The 21,690-nt window shown below is 27.5% G+C and overlaps 2 protein-coding genes across 4 annotated transcripts in view; both read left to right on the forward strand.

Annotated features, from left to right (window-relative positions):
* LOC114119081 (fatty acid synthase) overlaps positions 1-9,840 on the forward strand; it is a 69,168-nt gene extending 59,328 nt beyond the window's left edge. For all 3 annotated transcript variants that reach the window (XM_050210906.1, XM_050210905.1, XM_050210907.1), the window contains 17 exons: positions 42-766; positions 823-1,084; positions 1,604-1,964; positions 2,037-2,216; positions 2,324-2,475; positions 2,546-2,713; positions 3,919-4,203; positions 4,266-4,468; positions 5,582-6,119; positions 6,179-6,358; positions 6,430-6,628; positions 6,693-7,019; positions 7,094-7,341; positions 7,919-8,902; positions 8,968-9,228; positions 9,303-9,548; positions 9,624-9,840. In XM_050210906.1, coding sequence (XP_050066863.1) covers positions 42-766; positions 823-1,084; positions 1,604-1,964; positions 2,037-2,216; positions 2,324-2,475; positions 2,546-2,713; positions 3,919-4,203; positions 4,266-4,468; positions 5,582-6,119; positions 6,179-6,358; positions 6,430-6,628; positions 6,693-7,019; positions 7,094-7,341; positions 7,919-8,902; positions 8,968-9,228; positions 9,303-9,548; positions 9,624-9,737 — 5,433 coding nt within the window. In that variant the 3' untranslated portion in view covers positions 9,738-9,840. The remainder of the gene's footprint in view (positions 1-41; positions 767-822; positions 1,085-1,603; positions 1,965-2,036; positions 2,217-2,323; positions 2,476-2,545; positions 2,714-3,918; positions 4,204-4,265; positions 4,469-5,581; positions 6,120-6,178; positions 6,359-6,429; positions 6,629-6,692; positions 7,020-7,093; positions 7,342-7,918; positions 8,903-8,967; positions 9,229-9,302; positions 9,549-9,623) is intronic.
* Positions 9,841-14,286: 4,446 nt separating this feature from the next.
* LOC114124988 (bromodomain-containing protein 7) lies at positions 14,287-20,353 on the forward strand. The gene is made up of 11 exons (XM_027988455.2): positions 14,287-14,608; positions 14,779-15,090; positions 15,152-15,387; positions 15,639-15,931; positions 15,992-16,100; positions 16,793-16,976; positions 17,053-17,188; positions 17,951-18,276; positions 18,344-18,490; positions 18,553-18,734; positions 18,805-20,353. The coding sequence occupies exons 2-11, from the start codon at positions 15,021-15,023 to the stop codon at positions 18,979-18,981; spliced, it is 1,860 nt and encodes a 619-aa protein (XP_027844256.2). The 5' UTR covers positions 14,287-14,608; positions 14,779-15,020; the 3' UTR covers positions 18,982-20,353.
* The last annotated feature ends 1,337 nt before the right edge of the window (positions 20,354-21,690 follow it).

The raw sequence follows: 21,690 nt of genomic DNA on the forward strand, positions 1-21,690 counted from the left end.
ATTTAGGAGCATAACATTTTTAATTTTTACATTAAATTTAGATTGCACTGTTTGACGTTTTGATTACTATTGGAATTACTCCAGATATTATCATCGGACATTCGGTCGGGGAATTATTATGTGCATATGCTGATGGCTGTTTAACATCTGAACAGACTATCAAAGCAGCTTATTACTATGGTGTAGCTATATTAAATTCTAAGATTCCTTTAGGTGCAATGGCGTATGTTGGTATTGGATATAATCAAATTAAAGACTTACTTCCTACAAATGTTGAAATAGCTTGGCATAACTCTCAAGATAGCTGTACGATATCTGGCTTAAAAGAATCAGTTGAACAATTTGTTCTTAAATTAAAATCAAAAGACATTTCAACGCAAATAATAAATGTACTAAATATACCATACCATTCAACATTCATTAAAAAAGCAATTCCATCATTATTAGAATATCTGAAAAAGATTGTGATACATCCCAAACTACGGTCAGAAAAATGGAAAAGTACATCAATACCGGAAGAACAATGGGGCGAAGATAAAGCAAAATATTGTTCTGCTGAATACTGTGCAAATAATTTACTAAATAGTGTATTATTTGAAGAAACATTTGAACACGTGCCAAAAGGGTCTGTACTTATTGAATTAGCTCCACACGGTGTTCTCCAAGAGGTATTGAATCGATCACTTAAAAAAAATATTACCAACATAGAATTAGCTTCCAGGAATCATAAAGATGGACTTGATTATCTACTGTCAGCTTTTGGAAAGTAAGAATAATTATAATATATTTGTTACGTACTTTAACTATTTCCATTTTATGAAGAATATTTGAAGCTGGTCTCAATCCAAAAATCAGTAAACTTTATCCGGATATCGAATTTCCGGTTAGTCGAGGTACTCCAATGATTGCGCCTTTAGTACGTTGGGAACATTCAGAAGATTGGTATGTGACGATGTACCGTGTTCAAGACAAAATTAAATCTGGTGAACGAAATATTTCAATTTCGTTGAAAGATGATGAATATGAGTATTTATCTGGTCATGTGATTGATGGAAGAAATTTATTCCCAGCAACTGGATATTTGGTATGTATTTTTTATTAAATTATTCATTAATGACTCTTAAAATTTTAATTTTAAATATATATTAACAAAATAAAATATTTTTGTCCATGATTTTATAATTTTTAAATAGGTAATAACTTTTTATCATTTTTATTTTGTTTCACCTGACCTTGAGTTAATGATTGTAGGTATTATGAAAAATCATGCCTCGTAAACCAGTCATTTCTTTAAAAATATCCGTTTTCTTGTTAATTTGAGCAAAAACAGTTATTTGATATTTATATAGTACACATTAAGTATAGATCCATTTACGAGTAGTATATAATATAAGAAAGAAAAGCAAATATATTTTATTTTTCAGAAATTACGCATTGATTACAGGTGTCATTAGTATCATTGTGTCGACATATTTTATAGTAGGTTTATTATTAATATGTACACTTCAATCAAATAATAAGTTTTTAACAGTAACCTTAATCGTTCTTAAATTGATTTTTCGTTGATTTATCAAATCATGCTTATATTTGTATAATTAAATAGGTAATGGCGTGGGAAACACTTGCTTTGATGCGAGGAGAACTATATTCTGAAGTGCCAGTTGTTTTTGAAAATGTTCGTTTTCAAAGAGCAACTAATATTCCAAAAGATGGAAATGTAGAGTTTATTGTAATGGTGCAAAAAGGCAGTGGTACGTTTGAGGTAGTTGAAAGTGGTGCGCCGGTTGTTACCGGTCGTTTGTACATTCCAACCGATGTTAACAACGAGATGATTGACATGCCTCCTCATCCAGACGAACCCAATGACACAGATTTAACTATAAAAGATATTTACAAAGAATTAAGACTCCGAGGTTATAATTATAAAGGATTGTTTAGAAGTTTAAATCGAGTCAATCTAGATGGTAAGCTTAAATAATAATATCAAGTTGTTTTTTTATAATTGTTATTGGCAGTTTTTTTTTTTGTCTGATTAGCTACTGTTGGAAGAGTTGGATGGTTTAATAATTGGGTTGCATTCATGGACAATATGTTACAAATTCAAATATTAAAAGAAGACACAAGAGCCCTATTTGTGCCTACTTCATTACAGAAACTTTTTATTAATGTGAAAAAACACGCTACAGTATTACAAACTCTTCCAGAAGATAAACCGGGTAATTAATATATTACTACTAATTACTAATTATTTAATAGTGTCCGACTTTTAATCACAAACAATTTGATATACCTACGGCATAATATGTTTATTGTTAAATTTCAGAGTTCCCTGTTTATGTATACCCGGAAATAGATCTTATTCAGTCTGGTGGCGTAGAAATTCGAGGACTTCACGCAAATGTAATAGCTAAAAGAAAGCCACTAGCCGATCCAGTGTTAGAGAAATATATGTTTGTTCCAAACATTATTGAAACAGTAAATATAAATAAACTAATAAATAATTAATAAATCACAGTTAATGTTTAATTCTTTATCATATTTGCAGGGTTATACATTGGAAGAAATAGCACGCATTTCTTTGCATTTAGTAATCGAAAACCTCATGGGCATTAAAGTTAAAACTGTAGAAATTTTAAATAAAACTTTTAACCCGGATGTACAAATTCTTAGCCCAATCATTCTTAATGTCTTAGCTGATCTACCACTCATACAGGTTTGATGTTATATTTATATTTTAACAATACACTTATGTATTTATTTATTTTAAACGGGCCAGGCCCAGTTACATACATTACAATAATAATAACAATCGTTTGTAAATATGATAATATTATTTTTAAAAATCAATTGAAACACGATATCTTTATATAATATATACAAAAACAGGCTCACCACTTCCCCTATTTTTCATTTTTGGTTAGAAGGAAGGGAGCGGGTATATTGTATTATATTGTATACAGGGTGATTCTTTTATCAAACAACACTCATTATTTCAAAAAAGTAATCATGTTTTTGAAAATATTTTTTTACATAGTTTCAAATTGTTAAAAAAAAAACAACATTTTTATAAAAAAATTATATTTTTAAATATTTTTTATCCTTATAATTTTTTAAGTTTTTTACTTTTTTGAATGACAACATAGATTTTTAATTTCATATTCCAAAGCAGAATAATTTTTTGAGTATTTTGATAAATAAAAATCGAATTTAGGGTGAGTAGTTTATGAGTTATACTTATTCAAAGTTTTGACAAGCGGTGTAGTGGACAAACATTTTGCGGGGTAACCCCGTACCACTCCACTCCGCGCAACTAAACTTTAAATACTTTTAACTCATAAACTACTCACCCTAAAAAAGGTATCGAATTACTCAGAAAATTATTCTGCTTTGGAATATGAAATTAAAAATCTATGTTGTCATTCAAAAAAGTAGAAAACTTAAAAAATTATAAGGATAAAAAATATTTAAAAATATAATTTTTTTATAAAAACGTTGTTTTTTTAACAATTAGAAACTATGTATAAAAATATTTTCAAAAAAATGAATACTTTTGGAAATAATGAGTGATGTTTGATAAAAAAATCACCCAGTATAAATATTATGGTTTTATTAGAATGTCATTTAAATAATTTAACGATTTTTTTTTTTATTACATTCGAAGCTGGGTAATTTAGCTATGCAATATAATAATAGGTACTTAATTATTATATAATACTTATTAGCTGTGTAATAACAAAATAAATAGAATTAAAATAATTTTAAAGGAATAGAAAGCTTGGTGATATGAAAAGATCGAATTATAGGTAGTTTTCATAATTGTGATAAGGGTGTTGCTTGCATAATTAGTTTCAATGTTTAAAATAACATGTATTTTTAGACAATATTATTATACGTTTATATATAAACATATATTTTTAGCCCGAAGTATCTATTCTATCCGATGGAACTCATCCTCAACTGAAAGAAATAGGATCCAATATAACGGTGGAAGATAAAAAGCTATCTACGGATCAGTCGGTGTTATTTGCTGTTGGATCTGGAGTTTTACAAGATTCAAAATTGCTGGAACAAGTTTATGCCACTCTAAAACCAGGTGGATTTTTACTAACGCGTGAGCAATTAAATGCCGAATACTCACTAGATTCTGTAGAAGTCTGTCTAGACGCTTCCTTAGAACAAGAACGATTAATGCTTGTTAGAAAGGTATGAAACATAATATATATTATTAATTAATATTAAGATATTAATTATAAAAACCGTTATAGCCTTTAGAGCAAAATATTGTTCCGATTGTTGTTAAAATATCAAGCACAGAGTTTTCATGGTTACCAGTATTACAAAAATTATTAAAAGCCGATGATGCTTCTGTAAGCCAAAAAATTGTTCTTGTTGGCGAAAAAGATCCTACTAATGGTATAGTTGGATTTTTAAATTGTATCAGAAAAGAACCAGGTGGTGAAAGAGTTAGGTATGTAATATAAATGTATCTAATATATAATGTATTATTTCCTCCCGATGCCCAATTTCAACAAATGAGACATGTTTTCACCGCATTTCCACATAAATAATTCAATACCATTAATACGTTAATACAAAATGTATTATTTTTTTTTTAATTTTCCATGAAATGTTTATCATAGATTTCGAGTAAAATTTTTTGGAAAATAAAAAATCTTTTAAAAATTATTTTTATATTGTATGTCTTTATTTTTAATAAACGTAAAAAGTAAAAATTGGACATTTCAACATAAAAAAACCAAAACAAACCTATTTACTCTGAGAAAAAAAGTAGACTTCAACAATAAACCTTTTACTCTCAATGTATTTTTGACTAAAGGTACCTTTTACTAGTCGTACTATCATGTATATTTTATAATAAAAAAATATTTAGATATAAAAAGATTTCATTTAACAATAATTATATTAGTTTTTTAAGCTCATAAAATAATTTTCCATGAAAACGTTGAAACATTTTATGATTATATTAATAATTGTCGTTTTCTAAAAACAATTTAATTTTTAAGAATTTAAATTCTTTCGTTTAAGTTATTTATAGATATATTTTAAATATATTTATTTAACTTAATTCCATAAACAAATAGAAATAAGTCGTAATACATAACTATTAATTAATGTACCTGTTTGGTTTCTCAACGGATTTTTAACTATCTTAATGTCATACTAAAGCCATACAGTTATAAATACTTACATAAACAATAATAATATACGATTATATATTGGAGCACCCCATGTTCATCAATTTTATGTAAGAAACATGCTAGAAATCCTCTTTCATGATAGGTACCATAATATATTGATTTCATGACTGGTCTTCTTTTTTTTTTTGCAACTTTAGGCTATTTAAACATACCGTATAACACATAATGTCATAATTAAAAATCGATCTTATTAACTTCTTCATTTGAATATTGCCGCCCTTAAACTAGTGCTACCTTAAGCGTCTGTCTATTTTGCTACCACATTATACAGCCATAATTAATTTAATTTTAAACTATACCTAAATTGATTATATACAATATGTTATAATATATCATTAATATATATTTAATTTTTATTTTAGATGTGTATTTATAGTGGATAAATCTGCACCAAGTTTTTCTTTAAATGAACCCTTATATAAAACACAATTAGAAAAAGATTTAGTATTAAATGTTTACAAGGATAAAGTTTGGGGATCTTACAGACACTTATTACTAGAACCTCCATCTTTAATTGAAGTCCAACATCATTATATTAATTCTTTAGTTCGTGGTGATTTGTCTTCTTTAAAAAGGATTGCGGGATCTCTTGTTCCGTTTACAAAACCACCAACTGAATCCAAATTATTGCATGCCTACTATACTGCTTTGAACTTTAAAGATATTATGTTAGCTACAGCTAAGCTCGCACCTGAACTTAAAGCAAGAGGCCGCATTAATCAAGAAAGTGTAATTGGTTTTGAATATTCTGGTCGCACCGAAAGTGGAGAGAGACTTATGGGAATGATTACGTCACGAGCTTTAACAAATATACTTGAATATGATCCATATTTGGCATGGAAGGTACCGGATAGTTGGTCATTAGAAGATGCAGCAACTGTACCAGTAGTTTATGGAACAGTACGAGATTTAATGTTATGTTTAAATCATATACATATTAAAATTTTTATTTTATTAAGGTAATATACGCTTTGGTTGTCAGAGGTCGAATGAAACGTGGTGATTCGATACTTATTCACGCTGGAACTGGTGGAGTTGGTCAAGCCGCTATAACTATAGCACTTTACTATGAATGTGAAATTTTCACAACAGTTGGAACTGCAGAAAAAAGAGAATTTATAAAAACCCATTTCCCACAAGTAAATTCCACTTAAAGAAAGGAGTAACAGAATGTTTGTTAAATAATTTTTTTTAAATATACAATGTTTAGATTCCCGAAAGCCATATTGGAAATTCAAGAGATTCATCATTTGAGCAAATGATCATGATGGAAACTGACGGTAAAGGAGTTGATATGGTATTGAATTCACTATCCGAAGAAAAACTTTTAGCTTCAGTGAGATGTTTAGCAACTGGTGGTCGATTTTTAGAAATAGGAAAATTTGATTTAGCCAACAACAGCATGTTAGGTTGAGTAATACCTTTATTTTCTACGTTTGATATTTTGATTAAACTTTATTACTTTTATTTTAGGTATGGAATTATTTTTAAAAGAAATAAGTTTCCACGGTGTTATGTTGGACACATTGTTTGAAAGTCCAAATGAATGGAAGCAAAATTTCCAACGTCAAGTACAAGAAAACATTGACTCTGGAGCGATAAGGCCATTAGTGCGTACTGTTTTTGAAAGTGATCAGGTAGAACCGGCTTTCAGGTATATGGCAGCAGGTAAACATATCGGTAAAGTACTGATAAAAATTCGAGATGAAGAAGAAGACCGTATTATAAAACCACAATCTTTAAATGTAAAAGCATATCCGAGAGTAACTTTTGACAAAGATTCATCTTGTATTATTTGTGGTAATTGATATTAAACGTATCTACATTTTATATAATAAATTATAGAGTCTGTACTAAAATTAAATACTATAAAGGTGGTCTGGGTGGTTTTGGTCTTGAACTGGCTGACTGGATGGTTTTAAGAAATTCGAGAAATATCGTTCTTACTACAAGAACAGGTATACGTAATGGATACCAAGCATTGAGAAAACGCGTATGGGAATCTTATGGAGCTAACGTAGTAATTTCAACTGCTGATATTACTACAGAAGAGGGAGTTAAACAATTACTTAATGAAGCAAATAAGTTGGGACCAGTTTCTACAATTTTTAATCTCGCCGTAGTAAGTATAATACTTCTAGTTATTTTAGCGAACAATATATACTTAATACACTTAATGCCTTCACAGTTTATACACATATATTACAGTAACTCCTACATGAGTCATGTTTATGATATAGATATATACAGTTGTTAATGGTTTGAATGAGAAACCGTGTATAAGTGTCACTAATTTTTAATTTTTAATACCTTAATATATTATGAAAGTATAACTTAAAATTTCACTACTCAATAAGTATAGCTAGATTATTTATTTATTTTATTTATACCAATCGCAATTAGCAGACCAATAAGTTTTTAAAAATGATAAAATATCTTAAATGATGCAACATATTATTATAATAAATTATGTGTTATGTCACCACTCACCAGGTTATTATGAAATATTGAAATATTTAGATCTAAATGATTTAGCCGCGTTTCAAACAATATTTATTTTCAACATTTTAATTAAAATGTTATTTGAATACAAATTGTTAAATATGCATATCTTTTTTATTCTCATATTTTTAATTCAAATTTGCTATTTTTAGTTAATTTATTATACATGATAACTTATATAGACTATTTTTGTTTAGGTTTTGAAAGATGCATTGTTTGAAAATCAAACAGAAGAAGATTTTAAAGCATCAGCTGGACCAAAATCTATTGCTACAGCGTTGCTAGATAAATATTCTAGAATTATGTGTCCTAAATTGAAACATTTTGTAATTTTTTCGAGCGTAAGTTGTGGTCGTGGTAATGCTGGTCAAACCAATTATGGTATGTCCAATTCGGTAATGGAAAGAATATGTGAAATTCGTCATTCGGAAGGATTACCGGCTTTGGCCGTTGAATGGGGAGCAGTTGGTGAAGTGGGTCTTGTAGCTGATATGGCTGAAGACAATCAAGAAGTAGTCATTGGTGGTACTTTACAACAAAAAATTGGCAATTGCTTAGAAATATTGGATGATTTGTTAACTCAAAAAAAACATCCTATTGTCTCGAGCATGGTAGTTGCAGAAAAACGAGCATCTAGTAGTAATGCGGGAACTATTGTTGATACTGTAATTAATATACTTGGCCTTAGGGATTTAAAAACAATTAGCTTACATTCAACCTTAGCAGAATTGGGTATGGATTCAATGATGGCTGTTGAAATCAAACAAACATTGGAAAGACAATTTGAAGTATTTTTAACACCTCAGGATATCAGAAGTATGACATTTGCAAAGTTACAAGAAATCGGATCTTCGGACGATAAAGAAAAGAAAGCTGATGCTGAACCAAAGTCAATTAGTCAAGTGCCGGATGTAGGATTACGTTATCTCATACGAGCTGTAGGAGAAGAATCTTCTGCTTATAATTCAGTGATGCGCATGCCATCTTTATGTGAAAATGGTTCTTTAATCGAACAACCTACAACCAAATTACACACTTTATTCATTATACCTGGTCTCGAAGGCATTTCATCAATGATGGAACCTCTGTCCAAAAATTTAGACATGCAAGTCTTATGTTTACAATACGATATTGTTGGCACATCAACTACTATTGAAGAAATGGCTGCTAGTCATTATACGGTAAGTAAAAGTTTCAACTCTTTAATATAATTTAACTTGGAATCAAACGTAGTATTTGATTGCAGTTGATCGAACAACGATTGTCTGCTGACCAAGAATTTTCAATTGTGGGCTATTCATTTGGTGGACTTATCGCCATTGAGGTTTTAAAATTGATGGAAAAAAATAATCGTTCAGGTAAATTATGGTTGATTGATAGTGCTCCACAATTTTTGAAAATGACCACTGAATTAGCAATTCGTGGTGATAAGCCTCAAGACCAAGAAATTCAAGTACAACTAATACTGAGGTTCCTTGATTTAGTTTGGCCTCACAATAAAATTGACGTAAGTTAAATTAATTTTTTTTTTATAATATACTTCGTATAAAAATTTTTTTTTATTTTTTTTTTTTTTTTTAGTTTATAAATGAACTCTATCAAGTCAGTACATGGGAGGAACGTTTAAGTTATTTTATTAATAAAGTCCCTGATGATGTTGTATATAGTAAAGACTATCAAAAACAATTATTAAACAGTGCTTACATTAAATTGAAAGCCATCCTTAATTATGATGGAAAACCAAATGGTAGTTTAAAAACTCGTGCTCTATTAATACGCCCCACCGAACATGTTATACCAATATCTGAAGATTATGGACTCTCGGAGGTATTTTCATTATAAAAAAATAATTATTTTGTACATACAATTAACATCATTGGTTTTTTTTGTTTATGTTAATAGTACTTTGAATCGGCCGTCATGGTACACTTTGTTGAAGGAAATCATTATTCAATATTAGAAAACAAAAAAGTTGCCGAACTTATTTCGCAGTCCTCGTCGCCTAACGATTTATAAATAGTCATTATTTGAGAATTGTATTCAATCAATTTATTTATTTAAATAATAATAATAAAAAAAAAAAAAACAGAAACAAATCATAATAATTGGACTGAAATAAGTTTTTAGAGATTTTATTTTCTTATTTGCTTTATTCCTACAGAACAGCTGTTAAATCTATTCATAAATTTCCAATCGTTAATTTATGTTACCATCTTTTAGGGTAGTTGATACTGACAGATAATCTTCGAGACAGTTAATAATTGAGAAAATAATAATTAATAATTATACCATTATGATAATTTTTTTTTCGTAATCGTAATGGAATTTTCGTTATAACATTTTAAATTATCACTTTGAATTACGTATTTAAATCCCTAATGCCCTTAGGAATAGTATTATTCTATACCACTAACTATCCTGCACAGCTTTTCCCGTACACTGTTTTGAAGTTATAAAAATGTCTTTCCGAATCCTCTTAGCACCAAATGATGTAATTTGCAAGATAGTATTGTACGGTTTTAATTTAAATCATCTAAAATATATTTTGAATTAGGATATATTATATGTAACAGCGTTAACGACGAATAACTAATTTAGTAGCTAGTACCTACTTTACATTATAGAAATAATGTAAACTAAAAGTTATTATTTCAAATTACAATACCTAGATTGACCTTATAGTAATGAGATACGGTGCTAAGGGGAAAGGGACATGTCTACTTAATTGTTATTCATAATTGTATGGTACACTTGCAAAAAAATCATTTAATTTTTGAAACTCAGCTTTAGAATTATTTTTTTGCGAATAAATATTGCAGCTATAAAAAATAATTTGTTCAAAATTTTTATAGATGTAATATATTATACCATATTTAAAATATAGTTATACAGGGAAAAATAAAATAAATATTTGTGTTTGAAACATCAATTAAATTTACAATACATTACAAAATATACTTAGAGAACACAGGTATTGTTCTGTGGTGTAAGGTAAGTATTTATAATTATAATGCGTAGAGTCTGGTCAACAATAGCAACCGATAACGACGTATTCGGTATTATGATGACATTATAAATGACTGCTGCATCAAAATTTAGAAAATTATCTTTTTAATTATTTTACTAACATGTACCTATATAATAATATTTATCACAATCAAAATAACAATCAAATTAATAATGAACATACACATCTAAACCTTATTACATTTATAATATTTACCCTTAACCCAGATCACCTTTCACATCTACCAATTTCAACACCCTTGGGAGTTTCTACTGAAGCTTCACTCAGGGTCGCAGCCACACATTATTCTAGGAGGGGCAAGCTCTAATTTTGCCGCCTCTCTTTCCATCACTCAGCCCCAATAATTTACATATTTTGCCGCCCCTAAAAATTTGCCGCCCGGGGCAAAAGACTCCCTAGCCCCCCCCCTAGCTGCGGCCCTGGCTTCACCTAGTACTGATCTTCAACTTTTCTTTTACTACTTCCTCCTCTGAAACATCGTTTAATTGTTCCCTCATATTACTATTTTGTTTACTTTCACATTCTACGTTTTCATCTGGGTTCTAATAGAAATCACCTATTTTTAATAAAGCGAGATGATATCGAGCAAGCAACGCTTGCCTAGTGTTGTGAACGAAGGAAATTAAACTATTTTCAGGATCCTTGCAATTGCCACAGTTTGACATGCACAACCACAGAGGATAATTGAATCAGATTATTAAGACAGAACATCAACACCAGAGTACGTGATAACTCCAATCACAGAACATCAAGAACTTTACTACGAGTCTCATGGCCAAGTTGATCCATCACATCTCACTTGGGATTTAGTAGTTTATATAAACCTAAACAAACAATTAGCAGAATACGATGTAGTAAAGTCTCACTATCACAAGACAGCACAGTACTGTACAAATCATTCAGAAAACGAAGAATTCTCGAGCATATGTAAACCTTTTTTACAACAGTTTACTCGAGGAATACTACCATATCTATATGAGATAGAATCGAACTATCGAAGTCTGATGATAGCCATTGACTATGATCAATAGACAGCAAAGAAAAGTCGACGTGAATTGGGAAGTGCTGTTAACCGAATTACAAACGTAATTTATGGAATGTGTTCAAGAATTAATATTGACTTTATTGTAGATAATATAATAGAGTTAGGTAAAAACAAATTTAAAAATCTGAACCTTATACACGATTGAACGAAAATCTCGGAAGTGGAGACAACAGAAACTAATCGTACACTGAAAAATTAAAAAATACATCAGCAGAAAATTGAGGAAAACTTGAAACATCTACAACAGAAATCGAAAACAACACACAGAACATTGACTTAATATAATTTAAAACGAAATTACTTGAACAGCCATTCTTGTTTGAGGTAATATTAAATAAATTCGCTTATGACACGCAGAATCTTAAGGCGATGGTAAATACAGCTCGCAATGGGAAAGTACATACAAGCGCATTCACATCACAGACACTTATGAGTGAGTTGCGAGAAATAAAGATGAATCTACCTATGGAAAGTATTCTTTCAATATAAATAACCATAGAATCTTTGACAGAATTTCTCAGAATCTCGGAAATTACAATTTTTACCCAAAAGAACTAAGTATTTAATTTTTGTAATAGAAATCCCACTACTATCTAATGAAAAATATACCGTTTACCACCCCATACCATTACCTATTCCACATATAGATAGGACAATTGTATTAATAGATACTGAAGTTGAATATCTAGCACTCAGCAGTGATAACGAGAAATTTTTCACGCTAAGTACAGAACAATGAGAAAAATGCAAAAGTTTAGGATCCACGGCGTAGAGAAGATAAGGTGACACCAAATACTATAGAGTATAGATTATCTTAGATTAATCTATAGTATTTGGTGACACCGCTCTCCGGCTCTCGTATCTTTCAAATTTCAATGATAAAAAAACGCGGCAGTTTGGTAGTTCAGAATTTAACACCAGAGTACGCCACCCTTCGCCCGAAGGCCAACTTTTATAATATGAATCGTAATGGAGATTTACATTTAAATTTTATTTAAATTGTATTAATTATTGTTCAAATGTCAATAATCCGCATGTCAACATAATATATTTTATGTTATATTGTATAGATTATTAAAATAAACTAATGTTTTGGAATCATGTACCAATTATTATGTACAAATTGTAATAATATTATAGGTATGGTATGTAGCCATATCGTACAAATTTATTGATTTAAATAAAATACATATTTATTGTATAATATTCATATGTTTATTTATTCATTGTCACATATAAGTACCAAAATGGAATTAGTAATATCTACATATAATAAGTATAAGGTTCAAGTTTAAACTGTTAGGTACCTATCTAATAAAAGCTCAAATGACAAATATAGGTACGACTACCTACTGACCCAAGTACATCCAAATAAAAAATTATAATTTTTATAGATACCATCTAAAGAACTTGATGAAATTATTTACCAAGTAATATAATAATATAATATATAAATATACATATAATAAATAATAATTATAAATATGCGAACTATTTTTATAGGTATAATAATATATTTGTATATAAATAATTAATAATAATTACCTTTATTATTTGTTTTAGCTCGAAGATGCCATTTACTCAATTATTGCAAAAACTAAATTACAAAAAAAAATTTAATATTAGATGAGCTAAGGACAGACAATTGACAAATACATACTAACTAAAATTGGGTGTGATGAACATGCAAATGCGTTAGGTAACCAAAAATATTATAACATTTTATTTACAATCCAGATACCAGAATGTATTTTGTATGTGATACGGAGAATGCCAATCAAGTAAAAAAATAAAAGACTACAAAATTTAAAAAAGCAGTCTAAACTCATATAACCATGTAAATAAAGTTTTTAAAATAGGTATAATAAAACTTCCTTATTGAAACTAATGAAACTATTTTAAATGTTACCTAATTGAATAGAATAATTACTTAAAAATAATTCTTACGTGGTTAATATTTTAAATTTTGAATAATATCAAAAATGACAAAAATGTTTATAATTTTTGATATTTACATTAAAATGTAATAACAATGTATTTACCCTAATCCTAATGTTATGTATGTATTAACTATTAAGTTAATCATGTAATTCTCAATATAAAAACCGGCCTTCGAGCGAATGGTAGCGCTACCCGCACGAGACATTTGTACTACCAAAGTGCCGGGAAAATTTGCGACCGGGATATTTACAAGTGGTGTCACCTTATCTTCTCAACATCATGTTTTTTACAAAAAAAAAAAAAAAATAGTTTAACTCTGAAGTCTCAAGTCTGAATCACGGTCTTAGAAGATCTTCTAATCTGAATTTTTATTTCATATCATAAGACATAAATATTATAAATAACCTATTCTTATGCAGCTTATTGTTCCATGATTATTTTCAATGGAAAATTACATATAATAGACATATAACCTCAAATATATTTTTACGTTGATATCAACCCAACTATACTCTTTGATGATTGATTAATCGTATTTGTTTTGTTTACGAATTTGTATATTGTAAAAATATTAATACCATTAATATCTGTTTATCGATTTCGTATTATTTACTATAAAAATAATAAATAATAATAAGCATTTATTTTATTCAGAAGTCAGAACTATATTTGACTATAATTTATAATATCCTTATAGTTCTTTAATTGAAATATTAAATCGGTCATAATAACTTTAAATTAATATAAGTATACATAAATTCAACTCAGATTTGATACAATTGTTATAGATAGAATTCAAGCTGGCGTCGTTCGATGAAAATAATGAATTTGAAAGCAAAAAACGAAAGAAACATAAAAAGGATAAATATGAAGGTAATTTAAATTTTGTATTTTGATTTACTTATCTTTTTATTCTGAAGATGCATTGAATAACGTATTTTCTTTTCTCACAACCTTAGTTAATATACATGTAGCAAAAATTATTCATTTATATTTGTAATTTTATGATTAAAATGGTTTTTTTTATTACATCTATGTTTCAGATAAGGAAAAATCTGGTGGTTTAAAATTGATATTAAAAGTTGGCAGTGGAAGTTGTTTGCCTGCTGATGAACTAGTTAATAATACTAATGGTAATCATGAGGCAAATGATTATTTATCTAAATCACATAAAAAGAAAAAAAAGAAGCACAAGCATCACAAAGAGAAAAAAAAACGAACACGAGATGATATCACAATTCAAGAAGAAATAAGTTTAGGTGAGGAAACTCTAGCAGAAGCTCCCATGTCCAAACGTCCTATAAGTTTTGAAAATAACAGTAAAGTCATAACAAATTCTACCGAGGCTCAAAATGGTGAGTTTTATTAAATTAATAATTAATGTATTATACAGTGCATATTATATTTATGATTTAGGTGAATGGAAATCAGAAGAAACAAATAATCCTAATGAAAATCGACAAACTTTGCAACAATTATTAACGCATTTGCTTAGAGCTTTGGAACGTAGAGATCCTCAACAATTATTTGCATGGCCAGTTACAGATCGTATTGCTCCTAATTATTCTCGTCTCATATCTAAACCAATGGACTTTGAAACAATTCGTCGAAGCATTCAAAGTGACCTTTATACCAGTTTAAATGCTTTTGTTGTAAGTATTTAAATATAAACACATAAGTATGTTAAGTATTTATATTTTCCTATATAAAAAACTATGTAAACTAGATATTACAATTTTATAATATGAATATGGATTAAATTAATTTAAGTAGTGCTCATAAAATATTGACTACTTTAAACAATCTTAGATGATTTCTATTCTATATATAACATAAAAATATGATATCAACTTAATTAAAATTAAAAATATCTAAGTAACTTATACCTTTGTTTAATTTACAGGCAGATTTTAAATTGATGTGTGAAAATGCCATGACATATAATCAACCAGAAACTATTTATTATAAAGCAGCTAAGCGACTTCTTCACGCTGGTTTAAAATTAACAGGTCCAGAAAAATTAAAAACACTATTAACCGCATTACCTGGAATGGCTAATATACCTCCATCACAGCTGGGCTTTGATATTAATCAAGAATTCCATGGAGATACTTCAAATGATACAATTATTGAAAATATTGAACGATCATCTGAACGTTTGCATGATAGTGACCTATTAAGTCAACGAAAAATGATGTAACTTTTTATTACTAATAGAACTTCATGATACTATTTTATATTCTGTATTTTTTTTAGATCAAAGTTTGAGGCTATACCTGATGATTTGACACCAGATGAAATACTTAAACAAGTGCAAAATGCTGCTAAAGTAGCCTCTGAAAAATTGGCTACAAAAAATACCAAGGTATTTCATTTTAAAATTTTTATTTAATAAAAAAACAAATTAGTACATTAAAGTAAAATTAAGTTAAGTGTATTCAATTAATATGTTCACTTTGTTAAGTCATTTAAATTTGTTTAGTGATATGATAAATAGCCATTTTAATCCTTTCTAGCAACACAAGTTGGATATCTCAATTACTTACTTAGCCAACATTTTTATTTGATTAATGTTATTCAACAAATTTTTAAACTTTTAACTGGAAATTTGATATCACTTTCAACTTATTAGCTCATTAATAAATTTGAAAAACAATTATCCTAAATTAATCATATACTCTATTTTTAATATATACACTTAAATTGTAAAAAAAAAAACTAATTTCTTATTTTCAGTTTTGTATGTAGAATCTATATTGATTGATCTAACTAAAAATAATAAATATATTTATAACTTTGTTTTAAAATGTATATATTCTGACCAATAGTTATCAAAAAGCTGTACTCAATTTAGAAGCTGTGATAAATTGTGAAAATTAAAATAATATGTATTAAAAAACTAATGTACTGGAAGTGATTAAATTCAACTATTTTTTTTTATTTTTGCAGTCATTCTAGAAATTAATTTTTAAGTTGTATCTTTGTTAACATAATATCTACTTTCAGACTTAAATATCTATTGAGATTTTACTTGTTATTTTTTTTTTAATTTGTAAGATGGGATTCTTGAAACAACAAAACAATGGATCCACATCGCTATCAATTTTAGTGCCAAACGATGGAATCAACCCTGAAACTGGGGAAAGGCCTGTTCTCTTAGGATCATTAATTGGAAAGCTGAGTCATGGAGTTGGATCAATTTCAGGTTTCCGTGAAGACAGGCGTAACATGGTTAAAACTGGTATGTGTATTTGTATGATTGTTATTTAATGTTTACAGTGAAGATAATATATCAATGTAAATACAATTATTTATAGTTAAACCATTATACTATGGAGCGTTTGGTTCTTATGCTCCAACATATGACTCAACTTTTGCCAATTTAACAAAGGACGAATCAGATTTAGTTTTGAGAACCTATGGTGATGAAGCATCTGCTCAGTATGCAGAAAGGTAATTTTTCCTACTGTTATCATTTATGAAAATATTTTCATTACAATATTATACAATATACATACTTTATTTTGTAAAGTATTTTTAATGTACCTAATTTTTTTTTATGCACTTTATCTACTATATATTATGGAGATGACACCAGTGTGTGCGCTGTTTATTTTCTATTTAGCTCATATAAATTAAGATAAAACACATTTATGCAAAATAATATTTTTTTTTATATTTTCCAGTAATCTTAAAATAAAATTACCCATTATAACAATTATGAGTCTAAAATGTTGAGAGTATGACATCAATTTTTCTAAGTATTGTCTTTTAACAATTTAGTATTCTTTTAAGTTTCTAAATACTTTATTTTACTTTTGAAGCTGATTATAAATTAAAAAAAAAAAAAAAATAAAATCAATATGTAATCTATAATTTTTTGTAATAGATGATTTTTCTGTTAAATTACTTATAAATAATTGTTTTTAAATCATAAAAATGTATTTTATCTGTGTCATGTATGGATCAGAGAGTGAAAACAAATATTGTACTGATATCCTCTAAATTATTTTACTTACTAACTGCAAAATAAAGTGTTATTTATAAAACTATATAATAATTAATAAATCATAAGTAAACTACATGGTAAAGATTTTTTACAAAGGTGTTTTACTAATGAGTTTTTTTCAATTCATATTTATGTAAATATAATAATAATATAGTAATATAGTATCATTATATTATACACATTATTACATAAATTTTTTTTCTTAGCATTTTAAATTTTACAAAAGACTCAGATTATGCAATGACTATGGCAGATAATTTGCTCGATTTAATGACTGGTGGTGATCATCGTAAAACAAAACGTGTATTAGATGAGCGAAAAAAACAACAAGTTGTGTTAGATGACAGCAAGAAACCAATTAGTCAGTTACATCAGCCTTCATCATGTCAACCCTTAGCTACTTCACTAATTAATACGGGAAGTTCAAACACTATAACTACTAATCATCAAACTAAAACTGCTCCAATTCAAATTGATCAGTTAAAATCATTATCAGAACTTGGAATTGATACAAAATTTATAGATTATTATCGTTAGTATCAAGTATTAATTTTTATTATTTATATCTAATCTATGTATATTTATTATTTTTATTGTAGAAGAACAAAGTGTATTTCAAGATAGGTTGGATCATGTTGGTGGATTGCTGGGACGTTTACAAAATGTACAAAATCAACGATTGAGTGCTCCTCTTCCTCAACATCTTTCACAAATAGCACATCCATCACCACAGGAAATTCAACTGGGTAATGCAATTATAGTATAACATTATAGATTTAAAAATAATTAATATGTTTATCATTAATAGCGGATAAAATAACTGAATCCCTTGCTGAAAATTTAAAAAGAGTTCCGCCATCAGCTGTGATGTCCGTCACAGGTGTACGTAAAGCAATGGGGATTGCACAAATTTCCCATTTGGAGTTAAATCAAAATAACTGTCATCCCCCAAATTTGGTAAATCATGGTTCATCTCATCAACAGACACAGGTAATTATAGTTTTATTAACTGTATTTACTATTTATTAAATTTGTATAAACACTATGAACTATTTAATAGGTATCATTAATGGGAGATGGAATACAAGATCGCGTGGAAGGTGTTGAAGGTACTGTGTCTGGTGTTGATTTAGAATCTGAACTAAGAGAATTTCTTGAAAGTGATCCTACTTTAACTAGTTTTCCATTGCATGATGAAAATGATCGAACAATTGAAGAGATATTATCTGAATCATAATTTTCTAATAAATTTTATAAATTATTGGTTGTTTTTTTTTTTTTTGTATTTATATAAATATTAACTTAAAAAAACTTAAAATGTTAACTTTGAAAATCTGTTAAAGAAAATATCAACTAAAATAATTAATAAATAATGGAAGTTGGAAGTATAGTTGGTTACTGTCTTATTTGCATTTAATTTATTTATTAGTTTTTAATTTTTATTGAATTTAAGTAAATATTTTTAAATTTAAATACATAAAATGCATGGAATACATTTCTTGAATTTTTAAATATAATATATATATTGTGAATGTTATAATTAAATATACACAATTTGTGAACATCATAAATGCATGTAAATAACAATAAATTAACATATACTTTTTCTTTTGAAATCTTTACAAATTATTAATTATGTATTTTATAGTAATATTTAATAATAATATGTAACAAATTTATACTTACAATTATAAATGATACAATGTATTGTGTGAACTATAAAGAACTTAAGGGAATATTAATGTTTTAAATATGTTTTTATATTTAATAGTTTTGAATTCTGATATAAGATTTACCTTTTTATGTAAACTATGAATGCTAGAATAATTATTTTTAAATGATGCTGTATTGCTGTTCAATATTATTTAGATGTAGATTTTAATATATTATTCAGCAGGTTCTTATTATTACTAAAAAGTTAACATATATTTAAATTTTTTAAGTTGTAAATACATTATTTATAGCACAGAATCCTACAGATTATGTTTTCTTTAATTTCAGATTTCAATATTATTAATATTCAATAAAAAAAATCTATGATGAATTGTTTAATTTTTCTTTTGCTCTTATTCAAAAAAATTTAGCGTTTTAAGATAAGCTTTAAGCACATTTATAAAAATATACACATTTAGCCCTTTTAAAAATTATTGTTGCTTCCCAAATACTTATATTTTTAAAAATAGATAGTTATAGTTAAGTATGTTTTGTGCGTGTATCAATGATTTTAGGTATTGAATCTTATTATTTTTTTTTTAGTCAATAAAAAAAATTAATTTTAATTTTATTTGTAGTTGAATTTTAATTTCGTAAAATCATTATGTTGTTTAATAAAATAATAAATAATTTTTTTTTTTTTGAAGTCATAAAGATAACAAAATAAAATGACCATATTGTTCAGTTGATGTGGGTGTTCTTTGAAATTGTATTAATCATTACATTGTTGGGTAATAGCTATTAGCTCTGTTTAAATAATAATTTAAATATAACAGTTGCTAGGTATTAGGGTATATTTTTTTTGATAAAGTGTATTTTAATATTGAATGTAATAATATCAGAATTATAAAATATAAGTGTTTTAAATGTAAATATAATTTGTGTTAAAAATTGTTTTTAATGTAATATCTTTTTTTACCATACAATTAAATATTAAAGCTAGTATATACCTAGAAAGAAAAGTCTCATCATTAAAAATTTTAAATACCTATATTTAAAATTGAAATTATAATCTTAATAGCACAACACTGATCTTTCAGAAACTCTCCTCTTGAGTATTTGGTATCAAAATATTGCTCATGAGTAGTACTACCTAGAAATGTATAATTCTTAGACATAGAGACTGCAAACTTAAACCAGTTATAGGCGCAACTAGGGGGGGCTTTGGGGGGCTAAGCCCCCCCCCCAAAAAAAACTACTCGTAAACCCACCAAAAAAAAAAAAATTTTACCTTTGGTTTAATTTTGAGGTGGGGCTAAAAACAAGAATAGCTCCTCTAAGATTTAGTGCTAGTTGCGCCACTGAGTCACCAGTAATCAACCAACATTAAAAATTTACAACCTATAACTGTATGGTCTTAGTTAATATTCTAGTGCTCAAGTGCGGTGTATAATTTAAATTCCTACTTATATTTTGATTTTATTTATTAAAAGTTGGTTATAGGTAATCAACAATTGTTACTTGTACGTTAAAAATGTTATAATATAGTAGATACATTATGTACAAAACATGACTTTTATCGTATTAAATAGTTATTTAAAATTGAAAAATAAAGTTTGACAAATAAAAATTAGTCAATCTCAATTTTAATTTATTTATGTCAACTTCAGAAACAATCAATTCTTATTATTGCGATTTAAACATAAGAAATCATGTTTATTACGTATTAAGAAGTCATGAAAATAATTAGGTTTTTCAATAATTTCAAAATAATGCTAGTTGAATTTATTTATTTCAAAGAGGTATTATACGTATTTATATTTATATTTTTATTTAATTTTCTATTAAAACTGTTATAATTATCATATATTTCTTCAAAATTATTAAGTGTGTTTTTATAGGGGCCAATTGTTAAAGCTTGCTTGTCTAGACTACACTAGTACACACTACACTCTAGAATATCATTTTATTGGATTTTCTTTTGGCTTATTAGAGAATAGAGATAATTTAAATCTTAATGGAGCTGTATTGTTGCCTTAGGTTAGGTTATATTTAGGTATAGTAACATTGGTAATAAACTGACCAAATTAGGAGGTTAGGTAGATAATAACATAAGGTATTCAGCAGCAGCTGAAGCCAAGCATAAATTAATTAAATTCTAATTTATTTTGCCAGGGAAAAGCCAGCGTCGTCACAAATCGTTAAAGATGAAAACACACAGTGACAGTTATGAAGTCGCGTCCTCGGGACCGTCAGGATTGATTTAAAACGAAAAATTTATTACAATATTTGA

This window comes from Aphis gossypii, chromosome 1 (assembly GCF_020184175.1).
Source record: "Aphis gossypii isolate Hap1 chromosome 1, ASM2018417v2, whole genome shotgun sequence".
NCBI lineage: Eukaryota > Metazoa > Arthropoda > Insecta > Hemiptera > Aphididae > Aphis > Aphis gossypii.